Source organism: Hyperolius riggenbachi, chromosome 7 (genome assembly GCF_040937935.1).
Source record: "Hyperolius riggenbachi isolate aHypRig1 chromosome 7, aHypRig1.pri, whole genome shotgun sequence".
Taxonomy (NCBI): Eukaryota; Metazoa; Chordata; class Amphibia; order Anura; family Hyperoliidae; genus Hyperolius; species Hyperolius riggenbachi.
In genome coordinates this window covers 266,109,358-266,128,413 of record NC_090652.1, presented here as the reverse complement: position 1 = coordinate 266,128,413, position 19,056 = coordinate 266,109,358, and the positions used below count along the sequence as shown (strand labels likewise).

General features: G+C 48.0%; 1 protein-coding gene across 2 annotated transcripts in view; it reads left to right on the top strand.

Annotated features, from left to right (window-relative positions):
* PLA2R1 (phospholipase A2 receptor 1) overlaps positions 1–18,573 on the top strand; it is a 143,885-nt gene extending 125,312 nt beyond the window's left edge. For both annotated transcript variants that reach the window (XM_068245646.1, XM_068245645.1), the window contains exons 28-30: positions 1,949–2,125; positions 13,784–13,825; positions 17,044–18,573. In XM_068245646.1, the coding sequence (XP_068101747.1) occupies positions 1,949–2,125; positions 13,784–13,825; positions 17,044–17,255 (431 nt within the window). In that variant the 3' untranslated portion in view covers positions 17,256–18,573. The remainder of the gene's footprint in view (positions 1–1,948; positions 2,126–13,783; positions 13,826–17,043) is intronic.
* The last annotated feature ends 483 nt before the right edge of the window (positions 18,574–19,056 follow it).

The window sequence follows — 19,056 nt, the reverse complement described above, 5'->3', positions numbered from 1 at the left end:
AAATGGTATTATGAAATAAAATAAAAGTTGTTAGAAAAGCCAGTGTGGTTTGAATGATACATTTTGCTTATCAGTTCTTTGTGATAATCGTCATTAGGGGTGTGGCCGGGCATGGCCAGAGGTGTGGCAGCTTAAAGTGTTCCTCTTTCTTAACGCAAAAAGTTGTGAGGTATGGGCATAGAAGGCAGTCAGGCACACAGACAGGGCACAGCCTGATGGTCTATAGCAGGGATCCTCACATTTTTAAACTACAGGCCCACCTTCCCTTCCTCATGCAGAAGTCATAATTATCTTGACTTGGTCACATGGTGCCAATGTGTGGCTGACAACCAGGCGAGGGAGCAGATATTAATGTGTAGTGTTTCTATGCCTACCTCATTTAAAAAAAAACCCTGAGGTGTGAGACCTATGGGAGCTACCATATTTATTTCCTTTTAAATAATAATAGTTGCCTGGCAGTGCTGCTGATCTTTCTGGTCAGTAGGGTCTAAATCATGAACCTGGAACAAGCATGCAGTTTATCTTGTCAGATTTCTCAGAAACATCTGATCTGCATCCTTGTTCAGGGTCTATGGCTTAAAGTAGTGTTTCCCAATCCTGTCCTCAAGGCCCACCTACAGTGCATGTTTTGTGGAAATCCACAAAAGTACTGTAGTTGCTCTGCTGAGACACTAATTACCTCACCTGTGAATGTTTGTGGTTTCCAGCAAACATGTACTGTTGGTGGGCCTTGAGGGCAGGGTTGGGAAACTATGGCTTAAAGGGAATGTCCAGGCTCAATTAAAAAAAAAAAAAGATCTACTTACCCGGGGCTTCCTCCAGCCCCTAGCAGCCAACATGTCCCATGTCACAGCTCTGCTCTCAGCCCGGGGTCCCCACCGATGCAGAGGTCGACCTTGCGAAGTTGTCCTCTACTGCGCATTGAGTGTACTGTGCAGTAGACACCGGGCAACATGGACATGACTGACTTGATTGACAGCGGTACTCGCGCAGGAGCAGTAGAGGACGACCTCACGAGGTTGACCTCTGCATCGGTGGGGACTGGGAGCCAACGGCTGAGAGCAGAGCTGCGGCCTACGACATGTCGGCTGCCATGGGCTGGAGATCTTTTCTTTTTATTGAGCCTGGATATTCCCTTTAAAGTATTAGAGGCAGACGATCAGCAAGACAGCCAGGCAATGTGCATTATTTAAAAGGAAATAAGCATGTCAGCCTCCATATCTCTCACCTCGGGTTCCTTTGAAAGCAGTGCATCAGATAATAGCGGGACAAGGATAGTATAGGATAAGCCTTGAAATAGGCCTGGTTAGATGGAGTGCCAATATTCAAGTAGTAGGCTTGACCCAAGATTGTCTTTTGAGACAGATTGAAGTATTTTATTATGTCCTTTATTGTACTCCAATATGTATCAGTTCACAATATATGTAGCGCATTATAGAGAAAATTAATCCGTCCTTATCCCTCTCTGCATATAGCAACTGCTCATAATCTTTCCCATGCTCTGGTCAATTTTGCAAGGAAGCGAATTAACATATGTTTTTGGGGATATGGGAGGAAATATGAGCACCTAGACTAGAGGAAACCTAGCACAGCAGCATGCACTAATTCCTTGCTGTCCAAGGTGCAGGGCCAACATTTTTGGTAAGGCTACAAAGGCCCGGGCCTTGGGCTGCTGCTGCTTCCATCTGGAAAGCAGGAGGAGGAGGGGGGGGGAGAGTTGCACATGGATATGGAGCAACAAGAAAGTGAGCCTACGGGCAGAAAAAGTATCAGGCCTTGCCTGGATGAGAATCAGTGTACTGAAAACATCCTCTCCTATGTGCAAACAACCTCTCCAGCTTCACGTTCAGTAGTCCCCATGTGACATCATCCAGCATGAGCAAAAAAAAAAAAATATGATGTGTTGCCTTTAAGTATAACATGTTAGTTTAACCTGTTCTTGGTCTAGATGGCACAGAGGCGTGGTGGTCAGATGGTACTCCACTGCATTATTCTAACTGGAATGATGAGGTAGCCTATCGTGAGTCTATGATTGGTAAACAGTGTGTGCAGCTGTTGACTGACAGTACCTGGCTGCCTACAACATGCAATGACAGAAGAGGAGTCATATGTAAGAGATCAGCAAGTGAGTAAAAAGCCATTTCACTCCTAAACATTTCCCACGTCTATCATGAGTTTTCCTTCCTCAGGATCTTCACACCGGTCATATTAAATGTCAAGCCAAGCTGGGAATAAGAGTTTGTTACAGATGCACTTTGTTTGGCCACAGACATAGTAGCTACTGCGGTACTCACTAGTAGTGTTGGGCGAACAGTGTTCGCCACTGTTCGGGTTCTGCAGAACATCACCCTGTTCGGGTGATGTTCGAGTTCGGCCGAACACCTGACGGTGCTCGGCCAAACCGTTCGGCCATATGGCCGAACTAAGAGCGCATGGCCGAACGTTCCCCGAACGTTCGGCTAGCGCTGTGATTGGCCGAACGGGTCACGTGGTTCGGACCCGAACGCGCTCTGATTGGCCGAACTGTCACGTGGTTCGGGTAAATAAATACCCGAACCACGTCATATCTCCGCCATTTGTCTGTGGGTTTAGCTTTGGGTAGGCAGGCAGGGTAGTTCGCGCTCCAGCCACGCTAGCCAGGGTCCCCCCCAGTCATTGTGTGTCACTGCTGGGAACAGTAGTACACCGCTCGTTCAGCCACACTATATAGCATTCTGTGTACTGTTCTGTGTCTGCTGGGAACAGTAGTACACCGCTCGTTCAGCCACACTATATAGCATTCTGTGTACTGTTCTGTGTCTGCTGGGAACAGTAGTACACCGCTCGTTCAGCCACACTATATAGCATTCTGTGTACTGTTCTGTGTCTGCTGGGAACAGTAGTACACCGCTCGTTCAGCCACACTATATAGCATTCTGTGTACTGTTCTGTGTCTGCTGGGAACAGTAGTACACCGCTCGTTCAGCCACACTATATAGCATTCTGTGTACTGTTCTGTGTCTGCTGGGAACAGTAGTACACCGCTCGTTCAGCCACACTATATAGCATTCTGTGTACTGTTCTGTGTCTGCTGGGAACAGTAGTACACCGCTCGTTCAGCCACACTATATAGCATTCTGTGTACTGTTCTGTGTCTGCTGGGAACAGTGGTACACCGCTCGTTCAGCCACACTATATAGCATTCTGTGTACTGTTCTGTGTCTGCTGGGAATAAGTGGTACACCGCTCGTTCAGCCACACTATATAGCATTCTGTGTACTGTTCTGTGTCTGCTGGGAATAGTGGTACACCGCTCGTTCAGCCACACTATATAGCATTCTGTGTACTGTTCTGTGTCTGCTGGGAACAGTGGTACACCGCTCGTTCAGCCACACTATATAGCATTCTGTGTACTGTTCTGTGTCTGCTGGGAACAGTAGTACACCGCTCGTTCAGCCACACTATATAGCATTCTGTGTACTGTTCTGTGTCTGCTGGGAACAGTAGTACACCGCTCGTTCAGCCACACTATATAGCATTCTGTGTACTGTTCTGTGTCTGCTGGGAATAGTGGTACACCGCTCGTTCAGCCACACTATATAGCATTCTGTGTACTGTTCTGTGTCTGCTGGGAACAGTAGTACACCGCTCGTTCAGCCACACTATATAGCATTCTGTGTACTGTTCTGTGTCTGCTGGGAATAGTGGTACACCGCTCGTTCAGCCACACTATATAGCATTCTGTGTACTGTTCTGTGTCTGCTGGAAATAGTGGTACACCGCTCGTTCAGCCACACTATATAGCATTCTGTGTACTGTTCTGTGTCTGCTGGGAACAGTAGTACACCGCTCGTTCAGCCACACTATATAGCATTCTGTGTACTGTTCTGTGTCTGCTGGGAATAGTGGTACACCGCTCGTTCAGCCACACTATATAGCATTCTGTGTACTGTTCTGTGTCTGCTGGGAATAGTGGTACACCGCTTGTTCGCCACTGTATAGCATTGTGCTCTGTGTCGCTGCTGGGAATAGTGGTACACCGCTCACCCGTCACTGTATAGCATTGTGCTCTGTGTCGCTGCTGGGAATAGTGGTACACCGCTCACCCGTCACTGTATAGCATTGTGCTCTGTGTCGCTGCTGGGAATAGTGGTACACCGCTCACCCGTCACTGTATAGCATTGTGCTCTGTGTCGCTGCTGGGAATAGTGGTACTGTATAGCATTTCTGTACTGCCACTGTACTGCTGCCAGTCAGCGTGTACTGTAAGGATAAGTGAAATGAGGAAGAAATCCGGTGAAAGAGGGAGGGGCAAGGGAAGAGGTGTTTCCCCTGACGGTTCACGTACAGGCCACAGGGGAGCACCCAAGAAAACCCACTCAATACCGCCCATGTTGTCCAGGACAACAACCCTCACAAATCCAAAAGAACAGGACCAGATAATTACTTGGATGACCTCTCAAGCGTCCAGCAGTGGGTTAAGCAGCACCAGCACATCACGCACGAGGTCCGAGTCCTCAGCCAGTTACAAGGAGCCAGTGGGCACAAAGCTGACACAACCGGCAGCGACACCACGCACACAACTGCCAGATAACCAGTCCGATGAATTACCTCAGGACACAATGGGGTATTCGCAGGAGCTATTCCCAGCCCAACAAACTTCCACCTTTCAAAGGTCAATGGAGGAACAGCCAGAAATGTTGTGCCTGGATTCACAACCGTTAACTGTGGGAAATGCACCGCGCACTGAAATACAAGGCGAGTCCGAAGAGGACTCGGAAACCCAAATCCCAGAGCAATTTGGGCAGGAGGGGTTGCAATTGCAGGAGGTCGGCCGACAAGATCTGGAAGACGACGTTGGAGTGTGCTGCGCAGAGGTTGTTGTGGGGAGCTCTACTCCACGGCGGTGGCCCACAATGACATATGACGAGTTTGAGGAGATGGAAGAGGAGGGTATGGACAATGTGGACAGAGACCCAGATTTTGTTTGTGAACGAGAACATCGCCGTCGTAGCAGCAGCACAGATGAGTCTGTTGAAGAACACACTGCTGCACGAGTTCGCCTTGTGCCACAAGGTAGGCGGCGCGCAATTTCAGGCACCACAAGCGTGGAAGTTCAAGTGAGAGGCAAAAGAGGAGCAAACAGAAATCGCCAGCAAGGAGGCAGGTGCTCCAAAGTCTGGGCTTTCTTTGAAGACTGCACTGAGGATGTTACCATGGCGATTTGCAAGGTGTGCAAGACCCGCCTGAGCAGGGGGAAAAATATTAACAACCTCTCCACCACCAGCATGAGCCGTCACATGCTATCCAAACATCCCACTCTTTGGGCAAACGCGTCAGGACAGGGTACCAGAAACAACACTGCCTCCCTTGGGTTCACCAGACCCGCCTCAGCAGCAGCAGTAGCCCAGCCATTGCGTGGTTCACAACATTCACAAACATCAGACGACGCTGACACTGTCACTTTCCGGAGTAGTGCTCTTGAGGTCTCCCAGTGTTCATCAAACACAACAACCAACAGCCCTTCCGTGTGCAGCGCTACGGTTCAGTTGTCTGTGTCGGAGATGTTTGAGCGCAAGAGGAAATTGCCAGCAAATGACCCCCGGGCCGTGGCAGTAACAGCCAGCATAGCCAAGCTTCTGGCCTGCGAAATGCTGCCATATCGATTGGTGGAGACAAACAGCTTCAAGGGCATGATGTCAGTGGCCATCCCACGTTACGTGGTTCCCAGCCGCTACCACTTTGCACGCTCTGCAGTGCCTGAGTTGCATGAGCAAGTGGTCAGCAAAATAACCCGAAGCTTGAAGAATGCCGTTGCCTGCAAGGTTCACCTCACCACTGACACCTGGACGAGTGCGTTCGGCCAGGGTCGATACATCTCCCTTACCGCGCACTGGGTGAACCTTGTGGAGCCTGGCAGCGATTCCTCACCTGCTACGGCACGGGTGTTGCCCACGCCACAAACAGCTGCACCGCCGTCCCTCCCACTGGATAACAGCAGCACCTACCTCTCTGACTCCTTCTCCTCCAACGCATCTCAAAGCTGTACCTCATCCGGAAACGCTAACCCAGCAGCAGTAGGATCGTGGAAGCAGTGCAGCACAGCTGTTGGCATGCGTCAGCAAGCGTTGCTGAAGCTAATCTGCCTTGGGGATAAGCAGCACACAGGGGAGGAAATTTGGAGGGGAATAAAGGAACAGACGGATTTGTGGCTGGCACCGCTGGACCTGAAACCGGGCATGGTTGTGTGTGATAATGGGAGTAATCTCATTCGCGCTTTAAGGTTGGCTAAGCTGACACACATCCCTTGCCTGGCGCACGTGATGAACCTAGTAGTTCAGCGGTTCCTGAGGACATACCCAGGCGTGCCCGATCTGCTGTTGAAGGTGCGTCGAGTGTCCAAACATTGTAGAAATTCCAGTACTGCTTCGGGGGCACTCGCCAAGATGCAGGAGCGCTTCAATCTCCCCCACCATCGCTTGCTGTGTGATGTCCCTACGCGCTGGAATTCTACGCTGCACATGCTAGCCCGCTTTTGCGAGCAGAAGAGTGCAGTGGTCCAGTACATGACGGCGCAGTACCGAGGCGCATCCGGCCAGCTGCCAAGCTTCTGTGGATCCGATTGGGCCAACATGTTGGACCTCTGCCAAGTCCTCCAAAATTTTGAGCAATCCACGTTGCTTGTGAGCAGTGACAACTCTTCAGTCAGCATTACCATACCACTGCTGTGTTTACTGAAGAGGTCGATGTTAAAAATCAAGGAAACAGCTGTCATGATGCAACTGGGGGAATCTGAAGGAGAAAACGATCAGCGTGATGGTACCAACATCAGGCCATCCGCCTCAGGGAACGCTGGCCCCAGCAGCTATGACGAAGAAGAGGAGGAGGAACAGCTGGAGTTGGAGCAGGAATTTCATGCCACCACTGACGAGGGCCAGAGCGGTGCACGTTGGACTTCCACAATTCAACGCGAATGGTCAGCAGAAGCAGACCAGGAGGAAGGTGACGACTATGATGCATCACAACAACTATCACAACGCTCACAAGAGGATGATGAGGATTCTGGTAGGACTCTGGCACACATGGCTCAATTCATGCTAGACTGCATTGAACGTGACCCACGCATTGTGCGCATTCTGGACAACACCAATTACTGGGTTTATACCCTTCTGGATCCACGGTACAAACACAATGTTCCAAAACTGCTTGAAGAAAGAGTCAGACAGGTCAAAATGGAAGAATACCAGCAGGCCCTTGTGGAGACTTTAGAGAGGAGATTGACATCCTCCCCCTCCTCTAGCCAGTTGTACGCAGACAGACTGACTTCCGCAAACCCAGGACGACCAGGAGGGCAGCAAACAACGCAAGCCGCAGCTAGTACCCAAAAGGGAATGGTATCGGCAGTGTCCTTGGAGTGGGAAAATTTTCTGACACCCATGCAGCCGCAGCCCACTGAACAGCAAGCGTGCAGATCCACCTCCAACACCGATCGCCTGGAGAAGATGGTCAAGGACTACATGTCAGATGGCGTAGCTGTGTCGAACCATCCATCTGCACCCTTCAACTATTGGGTATCGAAGCTAGACACCTGGCACGAACTGGCAATGTACGCAATAGAGGTGCTGGCTTGCCCGGCAGCCAGCGTTATGTCGGAACGCTGTTTCAGTGCTGCCGGAGGCATCGTCACAGATCGGCGTATCCGCCTCTCTACAGAAAATGCAGACCGTCTGACTCAAATTAAAATGAATCAATCCTGGATTGGAAACGACTACGCAACACTCCAGGACCCCAACCAAGTAACATGACCAATGAACATCTGGGATGGTGTAGCGTTTCCGGTCCCTGTTTATTGAACCTCTCATCTGTATTACATTTATGACTGCATGGCGGCAAAAAGCATTGCTGCTATATCCGCACGCTTTTTGTCCACATGCAAGGCCTGGGTTGTTGTGTCTCACAAAGCGTGGCCTTCTCCTCCTGCGCCTGCTCCTGTTCCATCACGTCTGCTGCTGCTGGGTTAGCGTTGCCGCGTGGTCCCTGTTTATTGAACCACTTATCTTTATTACATTTATGACTGCATGTCGGTACAAAGCATGCTATCCGCACGCTTCTTGCCCTCATGCAAGGCCTGGGTTGTTGTGTCTCACAAAGCGTGGCCTTCTCCTCCTGCGCCTGCTCCTGTTCCATCACGTCTGCTGCTGCTGGGTTAGCGTTGCCGCGTGGTCCCTGTTTATTGAACCACTTATCTTTATTACATTTATGACTGCATGGCGGTACAAAGCATGCTATCCGCACGCTTCTTGCCCTCATGCAAGGCCTGGGTTGTTGTGTCTCACAAAGCGTGGCCTTCTCCTCCTGCGCCTGCTCTTGTTCCATCACGTCTGCTGCTGCTGGGTTAGCGTTGCCGCGTGGTCCCTGTTTATTGAACCACTTATCTTTATTACATTTATGACTGCATGGCGGTACAAAGCATGCTATCCGCACGCTTCTTGCCCTCTTGCAAGGCCTGGGTTGTTGTGTCTCACAAAGCGTGGCCTTCTCCTCCTGCGCCTGCTCCTGTTCCATCACGTCTGCTGCTGCTGGGTTAGCGTTGCCGCGTGGTCCCTGTTTATTGAACCACTTATCTTTATTACATTTATGACTGCATGGCGGTACAAAGCATGCTATCCGCACGCTTCTTGCCCTCATGCAAGGCCTGGGTTGTTGTGTCTCACAAAGCGTGGCCTTCTCCTCCTGCGCCTGCTCCTGTTCCATCACGTCTGCTGCTGCTGGGTTAGCGTTGCCGCGTGGTCCCTGTTTATTGAACCACTTATCTTTATTACATTTATGACTGCATGGCGGTACAAAGCATGCTATCCGCACGCTTCTTGCCCTCATGCAAGGCCTGGGTTGTTGTGTCTCACAAAGCGTGGCCTTCTCCTCCTGCGCCTGCTCCTGTTCCATCACGTCTGCTGCTGCTGGGTTAGCGTTGCCGCGTGGTCCCTGTTTATTGAACCACTTATCTTTATTACATTTATGACTGCATGGCGGTACAAAGCATGCTATCCGCACGCTTCTTGCCCTCATGCAAGGCCTGGGTTGTTGTGTCTCACAAAGCGTGGCCTTCTCCTCCTGCGCCTGCTCCTGTTCCATCACGTCTGCTGCTGCTGGGTTAGCGTTGCCGCGTGGTCCCTGTTTATTGAACCACTTATCTTTATTACATTTATGACTGCATGGCGGTACAAAGCATGCTATCCGCACGCTTCTTGCCCTCATGCAAGGCCTGGGTTGTTGTGTCTCACAAAGCGTGGCCTTCTCCTCCTGCGCCTGCTCCTGTTCCATCACGTCTGCTGCTGCTGGGTTAGCGTTGCCGCGTGGTCCCTGTTTATTGAACCACTTATCTTTATTACATTTATGACTGCATGGCGGTACAAAGCATGCTATCCGCACGCTTCTTGCCCTCATGCAAGGCCTGGGTTGTTGTGTCTCACAAAGCGTGGCCTTCTCCTCCTGCGCCTGCTCCTGTTCCATCACGTCTGCTGCTGCTGGGTTAGCGTTGCCGCGTGGTCCCTGTTTATTGAACCACTTATCTTTATTACATTTATGACTGCATGGCGGTACAAAGCATGCTATCCGCACGCTTCTTGCCCTCATGCAAGGCCTGGGTTGTTGTGTCTCACAAAGCGTGGCCTTCTCCTCCTGCGCCTGCTCCTGTTCCATCACGTCTGCTGCTGCTGGGTTAGCGTTGCCGCGTGGTCCCTGTTTATTGAACCACTTATCTTTATTACATTTATGACTGCATGGCGGTACAAAGCATGCTATCCGCACGCTTCTTGCCCTCATGCAAGGCCTGGGTTGTTGTGTCTCACAAAGCGTGGCCTTCTCCTCCTGCGCCTGCTCCTGTTCCATCACGTCTGCTGCTGCTGGGTTAGCGTTGCCGCGTGGTCCCTGTTTATTGAACCACTTATCTTTATTACATTTATGACTGCATGGCGGTACAAAGCATGCTATCCGCACGCTTCTTGCCCTCATGCAAGGCCTGGGTTGTTGTGTCTCACAAAGCGTGGCCTTCTCCTCCTCCTGCGCCACCCTCCTCCTGTTCCATCACGTGTGCTGCTGCTGGGTTAGCGTTACCGGTCCCTTTTCCTGGAACCTCTTATATGTATTACATTTATGACTGCATGCCGACAAAAAACATGTTACCTGTGCAAAGAAAACAGACATTTCCCGCATTTAAAAGACAGTTTTCCCTTTGAAACTTTAAAATCGATTTTCTCAAAAACTATAAGCTCTTTTTGCTAATTTTTTTTTCCTCTTGTACCCACTCCCAAGGTGCACATACCCTGTAAATTTGGGGTATGTAGCATGTAAGGAGGCTTTACAAACCACAAAAGTTCGGGTCCCCATTGACTTCCATTATGTTCGGAGTTCGGGTCGAACACCCGAACATCGCGGCCATGTTCGGCCTGTTCGGCCCGAACCCGAACATCTAGATGTTCGCCCAACACTACTCACTAGGAACAGAGAAAGGAAGGAGGGTAGAGTGGCTTCTCTGTATTGTTTATTGCCTCTTATTTCCTTCTGTAACTAAGAGAGATCATTCTGAAGGTGTATCTATCAGGGCACTGTTGATCTAAGGGGGGCAGATAATCTAAGTGGCTACTGGGCTTCACCAGAGCATCCTGAAAGGGGTGTTGGACCACTACCCTAGTAGGCTGCTTAACTGTGTGTAGCCAGGAGATTGGAACCCCCAGAGCTTTCTCCACCTGACTGGCAGGCAAGAGAGGGTAACAGGACTAACTGGCTGGCAGGAGAGGGTAACAAGGCTGACTAGCTGGCAGGAGAGGGTAACAGTGCTTACTGGCAGGCAATAGAGGGTAACAGGACTGATTGGCCAGCAGGAGAGAGTAACAGGACTAACTGGCCTGCAGTAGAGGGCAACTGGACTGACTGACCAGCAGCAGTGGGTAACAGGACTGACTGGCCGGCAGGAGAGGGTAACAGGACTGACTGGCTAGCAGGAGAGAGCAACAGGACTAACTGGCCTGCAGTAGAGGGCAACTGGACTGACTGACCAGCAGCAGTGGGTAACAGGACTGACTGGCCGGCAGGAGAGGGTAACAGGACTGACTGGCTAGCAGGAGAGAGTAACAGGACTAACTGGACTGCAGTAGAGGGCAACTGGATTGACTGAATGGCAGGGGAGGGTAGCAGGACTGACTGGCTTGCAGGAGAGAGTAACAGGACTAACTGGCCGGCAGTAGAGGGTAGCAGGAGTGACTGGCCAGGACTCACACACACTGGCAAGATAGGGACAGGTCACAGACAGGTTGCGGTTGACAGATATTCAATGTGTGTTCTAAGCTTCAGTCAAAACAACCAGTAGATGGAATAATAGTGGTCAGTAGTTCAGATGCGTAATACAGATGTTCCCACCATCCGTGAAGGAGTTGATAAAGTTTCCTACAAACCTCCGCCATGTGCAGCTTGCAACAACTAGTGAATGACAATCAGCACAAGTGTAGGGAACAGCAGGAAAGGACTCACTGCTAAGTCTGCTCTAGATATAAGGACGTGGATCATTTGGGGTGACAGATTACCCTTGACCACTATAACTTGCATCTGACACATACGGTCAGCAGAGGGTACAAGTTATACTCATAACCCTAAACTAATCCCAACTTGACTCAAAACCTAACTATGGCAGACTGGCCATACACATATAATTTTCTCTGATTGATTTCCATGCTATTTAAATACATTGATTGTGTTTTTGGACACTTTATTGATTTAAGTCTGATCGGACATGTTGGAAACTGTTCTTGCAAGCTGGGTGGGGCAGGACTGGTGGGGGCATTGGCCAATAGTATTGCATTTAATTGAGCAGCAAACTTGCAGTTCAATTGCTGCTCAAAAGATTTCTGCTGAACTCTATCAAAATTGAGTTTGCCATAGAGCGTGGGTATCGATGAATATCTGATTGAATTTCAATCAGATAGGGATCAATCTGCTTGACATATTAAGCCATAATCAGCTTATGCATGGCTAGCTTAAAGGATACCCGAGTTGTAATAAAAGTGTCCCCTTTTACTTACCTGGGGCCTTTCCCAGCCCCCGTAGTCTTGTAGGTCCTCCTTGTCCCCTTCCTTCATCCGCTGTGCATGCAGATAAAGTCCGCGACTAAGCTAAGTCTCGCACTTCTGCGCATGTGCTGACCCAGCAGTGCGCCTCCTCGATTGCATTTTGCCTGCACGGTTATAACTGATAACAAACTGCTCACATCAAGAACACTCCCAATTAAAACTGACCAAAACCAAATTTTTTTTAATACAAAATATTTAGTTGCACCACTCTGACAGTGACACGTGCAAAGATAAATAAACACTCCTTCAAGCCTATGAGCATTTCAGTGCATGCTTTTCACTCTTCTCTTTTCATAACTAGGGTTGTACAGGTGGCAGCCATTACTTCTGAGCTTAGTAGAAGGTTTTAGATCATGGGTGTATTTGTCATCAGCTACCCTCCCTCACAGGGGCGTCGTCTATGTGAAATCTCACACAAGCTGAGATCACCTCCCCGTGACATCATCAGTAGCAGCCTGTGTTAGTTTTTGTTTTTTTATTTCCTCCACCGGTCTGCCGGATTCTGTCCCAGCAATATGAAAGGAAGGGAGGGGTTCCTCCAATAAATTTAAAATATTTTATATGTGTCATCATGCAGCTGAAAAAAGGCTGCTATTTATTATTATTATAATTAAGAAAAAAAAATTATTTCTGAAATCTTGTATTTTTTAATTTGGGTCCACTTTAAGGGGGTGTGATCAAGGTGGCGCCGATGGGTCAGCACATGCGCAGAAGTGCGCGACTTAGCTAAGTCACAGACTTTACCAGCCTGCACAGCGTATCAAGGAAGGGGACCGAGAGGACAGTGAGGGACCTACAAGACTACAAGGGGGCTGGAAGAAGCCCCAGGTAAGTAAAAGGGGAAACTATCATTACATCTCGTGTATCCTTTAAGCTAGCCATACATCAGACAATTATGGCCTGCTATGACAAGCAGATCGATCTTTCATTATGACTCAAGTATCCCCTAAGCCCCTTTTACACTAGCATTGCAAACGGAGGATCGGAGGAGGATTGCGCGGGACATTTCAGCTGCAGGGGGCCGATAGAAGCCACAGGTAAGAGGCGGTTTTTGTTTATTTAAACAGTACACAGAGCCCCTTTAAAAAGCCTTAAAAGTCCTTCATCCCTCAGTACTAAGGATACATATTCTGGAACAAAAAAGTGTCTGCCTGTGTATGTTGTATTTTCTTATAATATCTTAATGAAAGCGGAATGAAACCGAGCATTTGTTCTTTGCTCTAAAACATTATTTACAGCATATTATATACTACCGCCATTTTTTTTTTTTTTACTAGAACAGCATTCAAAGGGTTAAACACAGGACTTAAAAGATCCCTGCTGGGAAAGCTAGATGCATCTGAACTGGAGATAATGTTATCAAGTATTTAATTGTATCAAGTAAGGAATGTAAACAAACACTTCTCTGATACTGCAGACTCTCCTGAACACAGACAGACAGTCAGAAAGCATTTCTGCTTATATTTCAAGATGGAAAAAAACAGTTATGAATAAAATGCAGTCAGCCCTCAGAGTAAAAAAATGTACTTTAGGAACTTGTAATTTCTAAATGAATAATAATACTTATGCACAAAAGCAAATATGATAACTGTATGGCATATAAAAAGTAGGAAAACATGTTTTTATTGAATATTATGTCAGAGTTTTATACTGCTTTAAGAAATACATTTCTGCCTCCACAGATATAAGAAATGTAGAAGACAACGTCACAGCGACAGAATCACGTAAGTTGAAATATTCCTCTAATGCTGGGCATACACAACTTGATTTTGCCACTCGATTCCGTGCCCGATCGTTTTTGCCCGCTCGATTCTGCAGGTGATTCTCTTATCTTCCGCTCGTTTTTCTTATGTTTTCCCATTGTCCTCCGTGCAGAATCGAGCGGCGAAACGATCGGGCTGGAGATCGGATGTGAAATTATCTATCGAGCCACCTAAATGGCTCAGAATCGAGCCCTCGTATTCCCAGCATAAAGGTGCAAAACTGATGTTTAGACTTTACTTACTGATCTGGGCTGCCTATTACATGGGCAGGAAAATGGGAATTTTGATCTATTCAAAGGGAGCGATCTATATTCATTAATAGCTTACTGATGCCATGGTTTCACTCCACCAGTTTTAGAAAACTGGCTGCAGTTTGCTGTGCTTCCCCTGGGGGGCAGTTGGCGCTTCCAGGCAACCGCAGTGCTTGGGACACAGCCTTGGGTTGTGACTGCCCATGCAATTGCACATAGTGTGCCTTTAAAGGAAATTTTAAGTGAAATTGAAAGTAGCCACTTACCTAGATCGAAAATAAACTGATGAGGTAAACAATTATATTTATCCTCCTACGCCTAAAAATGACTTTTTTAAGTATTCCATGGATTTATTTTATATTTAAACATTCACAAAGTAGGTTGAATGTTTTACTGTCTCTTATCAGTAGCAGTTTATTAAGTGTCCCAGAGTGAAAATACTTGAACTATTGACCTTGTCCTACCTCTCCCCTGTCCTCAGAAGATGTATTCTGCCAAGAAAACTTTTTTTGGCAGTAATTAGCTTATCAGTGAGCCTGCACCTATTCAGTGAGGAGACCTTGGGCAAGACTCCCTAACACTGCTACTGCCTGTAGAGCGCGTTCTAGTGGCAGCAGCTCTGGCACTTTGAGTCCACGGGGAGAAAAGCACAATATAAATCATCTGTGTCTTGTCTTGTCTTACCGTATTCCTGACAAGGTACCAACAAGACAGAAGCTTCCATGCCTAAAAATTAAGTATGGATCTTTATCTGTCGATCGATCGGTGTTCCTATTTGTATTTTTACGCATCCAATTATGCTTTTATGCGTTATATTTGCATGCACCTTTTATGCGTATGGCTATGTAGTTTTCATGTGACGCCTTCATCGCGGGAATTATGCGTACGTTTTTATGCATGTGTGGAAGATTTACGCATACGCCAACGTGTAGGTTTTTACGCATTCACAGACGCTTTTACACATACGTCAACGCGTACGTCACATGACTAGCTGTTCGCGTGCCCCATATGGGTAGGAACTTCAATTCCCCATCAGGCCCTCTCTTACTGGACAGTTGGAGTTAAGAGGTAAGGGGGATTTTGAATTTTTATGACACTCTAATTGGTCAGTTGGATTTTATGTCATAGGAGGCAGAACATACGTGGCTTTCTGTAGTTCTCCGTCAGGTCCTCCGTGTCCTCTCTGCATCCTGATTGGTTATTTTGTACTTGTGGTCACTATTTAGCAGTTGGCTGGTGGTGTAATGGTTAAGGGCTCTGCCTCTGACACAGGAGACCAGGGTTCGAATCTCGGCTCTGCCTGTTCAGTAAGCCAGCACTAATTCAGTAGGAGACCTTTGGCAAGTCTCCCTTACACTGCTACTGCCAATAGAGCGCGCCCTAGTGGCTGCTGCTCTGCTCTGGCGCTTTGAGTCCGCAAGGAGAAAAGCGCAATATAAATGTTATTTGTCTTGTCTTGTCTTGTCTATTTAAAGGCGTTTGTAATACACTTCAGAGAGAGCCTTGAACAGCTTGAGGAAGGACCTTGTCCGAAACAACGTCTGTCGCTGTTATGTTATTTTAACAAATAAAGAGCTATACATCATTGACGTGGTGCTATGGATTCTTCATGTTAAAAATTAACTATTTCAGGCAGCAAAATATAAAGTAAAACAGCCTGGTTATTAATGTTTTGTACTGTACATATATACATGTTTATCTCATCATGTCACATATATTGCCTCGGGTGCACTTTAAGTCCTCCTAGTTCTGTGCCGTCATTCCGCTCTGCACCATTCCCCAGTGCCCCCCACCGAATGCTGCATGCACTGCCCCTTGCTGCGTACCTTCTCCATCCCGTGGTCCTGTGCATTCTGCACTTGCCCAGTAAGTAACAATTGCTACTGCACATGCATAGAACAACCAAGGAAGTGGCTGTTGCCATTATGAGTTCAGATTTTTCCCAAAACACAAATGCTCAGTGCCTGCTCCATTTTATTCTTTGATCTTAAAACAAGTTTCTCTCAGTTGAAGGTTCTCCTGTTCTTTTTTCTTGTAATCTCTTTAAGTTACATTCAATAAAGTTCCTTTGTAAGAACAGAAGAATTCTGATCATGTCACTAGATTTGTAGTCAGTCTTTATTGTATGAATGTATTGCAAACGTTTACAAGGTTGTCAAGGTGGATAAAGTTGTTTTTCTTTCATTGTTACATAAGCTGTAACTTTTATTGTTAGAGGTTTGTTCATATGAACATCTTGTGTTTGTACTTATTTTTTTGCTCCAGTTAGCATTTTATATTTATTTGATATTTGTCCAGAGTGTGTATACAACATCGAGGTCACTTTTTGCTCCCCATCTAAGGCTGGGTCCACACTAGACCCGGTTGCAGGACGGACCCTGCAGTCCGGATCAGGGGAAGTACCCACCGTACTGCAAACTGATGAAAGTGCATCAGTTTTGCATCAGTTTTGTATCAGTTTCCGTTCAGGTTTTTCCCTGACAGAAAACGTCTCTATCATTAGGAAGGAGTGGGAGGATTTTTTGGGCCAATCATAAAGCTCAGGCTATCCGTTTTCACATCCGTTTTTTGCCTGTGGAGCTGGAGATGCGTTTTCTCATTGCTTTCACTACCCCTGCGTGTATCCGTGGTCCTGATCCGTTGCGTGAAAATGCAGCAGATCCGGACCTTCCGTTCAGGTTTTCAAAACGGGTCCCCGCAAACGCAGACGGATCCGTTTTTTACTTGGGTGAGGCTGGCTGCTATTTTAAACATTAGTATCCGGGACTCCGTTTTTCATCAGGTTTGAAAAACGCAGCCACGGATACGTTTCCGGACCTAGTGTGGACCAGCTCTAACTCAGCCTTGCAGATGCGTTCACAAAAGACTACGAATTTGTACAACGTTGCCATTGTCTTCTCGGTTGTAACACAGTTTCTTTGCTTCCAGGGACAAGTCACGCTACCATACCAGTCGCCGTCACAGTGACCTTTATCATATTAGCCTTTTCAGTACTTGGATGGCACCTGTTTCAAAGGAAAAAGCGTCAGCTTAAAAGCCCGGGCTTCCAGGACTTTAGCTGCACACAGCCTGGAGCAGACGACAGCAATATGGAGGAGAGTATCCTCATTTCGGAGCTTGAAGACATCGGGAGCAGATAGCCATCTGGCAAGCTAGAGCTAAAGGTCGATCATGAGACAGATCTCTCTCTGGTGGAATCTGATCAGAGTTAGATCTGTTGCCGATGCTGCAGACACATTCCCAAGAGATTTCAGCATGGAATGTATCTGGAGTCTGCCTAATGACACCGTCTCTGCCTCTTGCCTGACCAACCACCCAAATGCAAAATGTCCTGCAAGTCCCACTGGCGCAACTCCCAGTGTACTCCACTGTCACCCTCGTTACCCCAAGTTCTGTACCATGTGGCTTGTGTATCATGGGGCGCATGTGTGACGCCTGGAAACGAGCCAGTGGGACAGGTGAGAATTTATGCAACATGGGCCCCGGGGCAGACATTTTACATTTGGTGGGACAGCAGCAGGGAGTCCATCGTGCATGACTGTTATCCGTTGTCTGTTATTGAAGCATTTGACTGATTTTGCCCTGAAACCGATCAAATAATCGATCGGGGGGGACATGTTGCTGCACCGATTTTCATCCGATTCGATAAAATCATTGAATCAGTTTGGTCAATCGGACTGCAAAATGGTCACCTTAAAGAGAACCCGAGGCAGTTCCTTGAGGGCAGATGGGACTCAGAGGCATGTTCTCTGCCTCATTACATGCCTCTGTGTCCCCCCACCACAGCTCTCTGCCACCCCCACCGCTGCGCTATAGCCCCCTGAAATTAGCGACAATATTTGTCGCTATCTCGGAGGGTAAATAGAGGAGAGGGATTCCCTGCTCAAAACGCCCACTAGGGGCGTTCCTGCAGGCTTTCTAGAGCTACTCCTTCCAACGTCGTGACCAAGAGGTCACAAAAGTGAACGTGGACTAGTACAGCCCACAGGAGCGACGGAGAGCGACGGTATTGGCAGCTACCTGATCTGCCCAGCCCCCCGGATCAGGTAGCATTTTTTTTTTTATGTGCCCACCTCGGGCTCTCTTTAAGGAAGCAACATGCTCTGACACACTTGTTACAATCGCTCTTATTTTATATGGTTCTCTTGGGCTGGACAACAGAGGAAAACGTGGGACAGTACAAACGATCCTACAAACCAGGTCATTGTCTGCCATTCGTTGGTAAACCCTTTCCTGGGTCTTATTGGACTATAGTGGGGGGTTGCTTGGAGGGTAATGAGTGGTTGTAGGTGCATGCTTGTACCCATAGTAAGAATGCATTGTTAAAGGAAAACAGGGCTGATTAAAAATAAGTGTTATACATACCTGGGGCTTCCTCCAGCCCTATCCGCATGGATCGCTCCCATGCCGCCGTCCCCGGCCTTCTCCTGTACCGGGTCTGGTAACTTCCTCCAGTCGCAGCCAGTCTGCGCAAGAGAAGTGCGTCCTCTACGTATCTCTCCAGCGGCTGCTGGAGAGATACGTAAAGCGCGCACTTCCTTTGTGTCAGACTGGCCGCGACTGGAGAAAGTTACCAGACCCGGTACCGGTGCAGGAGAAGGCTGATCACAGCGACGTGGGAGCAATCAGTGTAGGACTGGGAGCTGGAAAAGCTGAGGAAATCCACTTGCTGGCCGAGCAACAGTAATCAGGTGTTGCTGCTCACAGTGAAGACTTGCTACAGGTTTATATTGGAAGTAATAACACAGGGTTACTGCTGCTTTCCAGCAGGTGGATTTCCTCCGTTTTTCCAACTCCCAGTCCGATACTGGGAGTAATCCACGCAGATGGGGCTGGAGGAAGCCCCAGGTAAGTATAACACTTTGATTTTTAATCAGCTCTGGTACGATTTAAAGGTTATTACTTGTGATTATTTAAAGGAGTTACCCAAATACTGCTCCC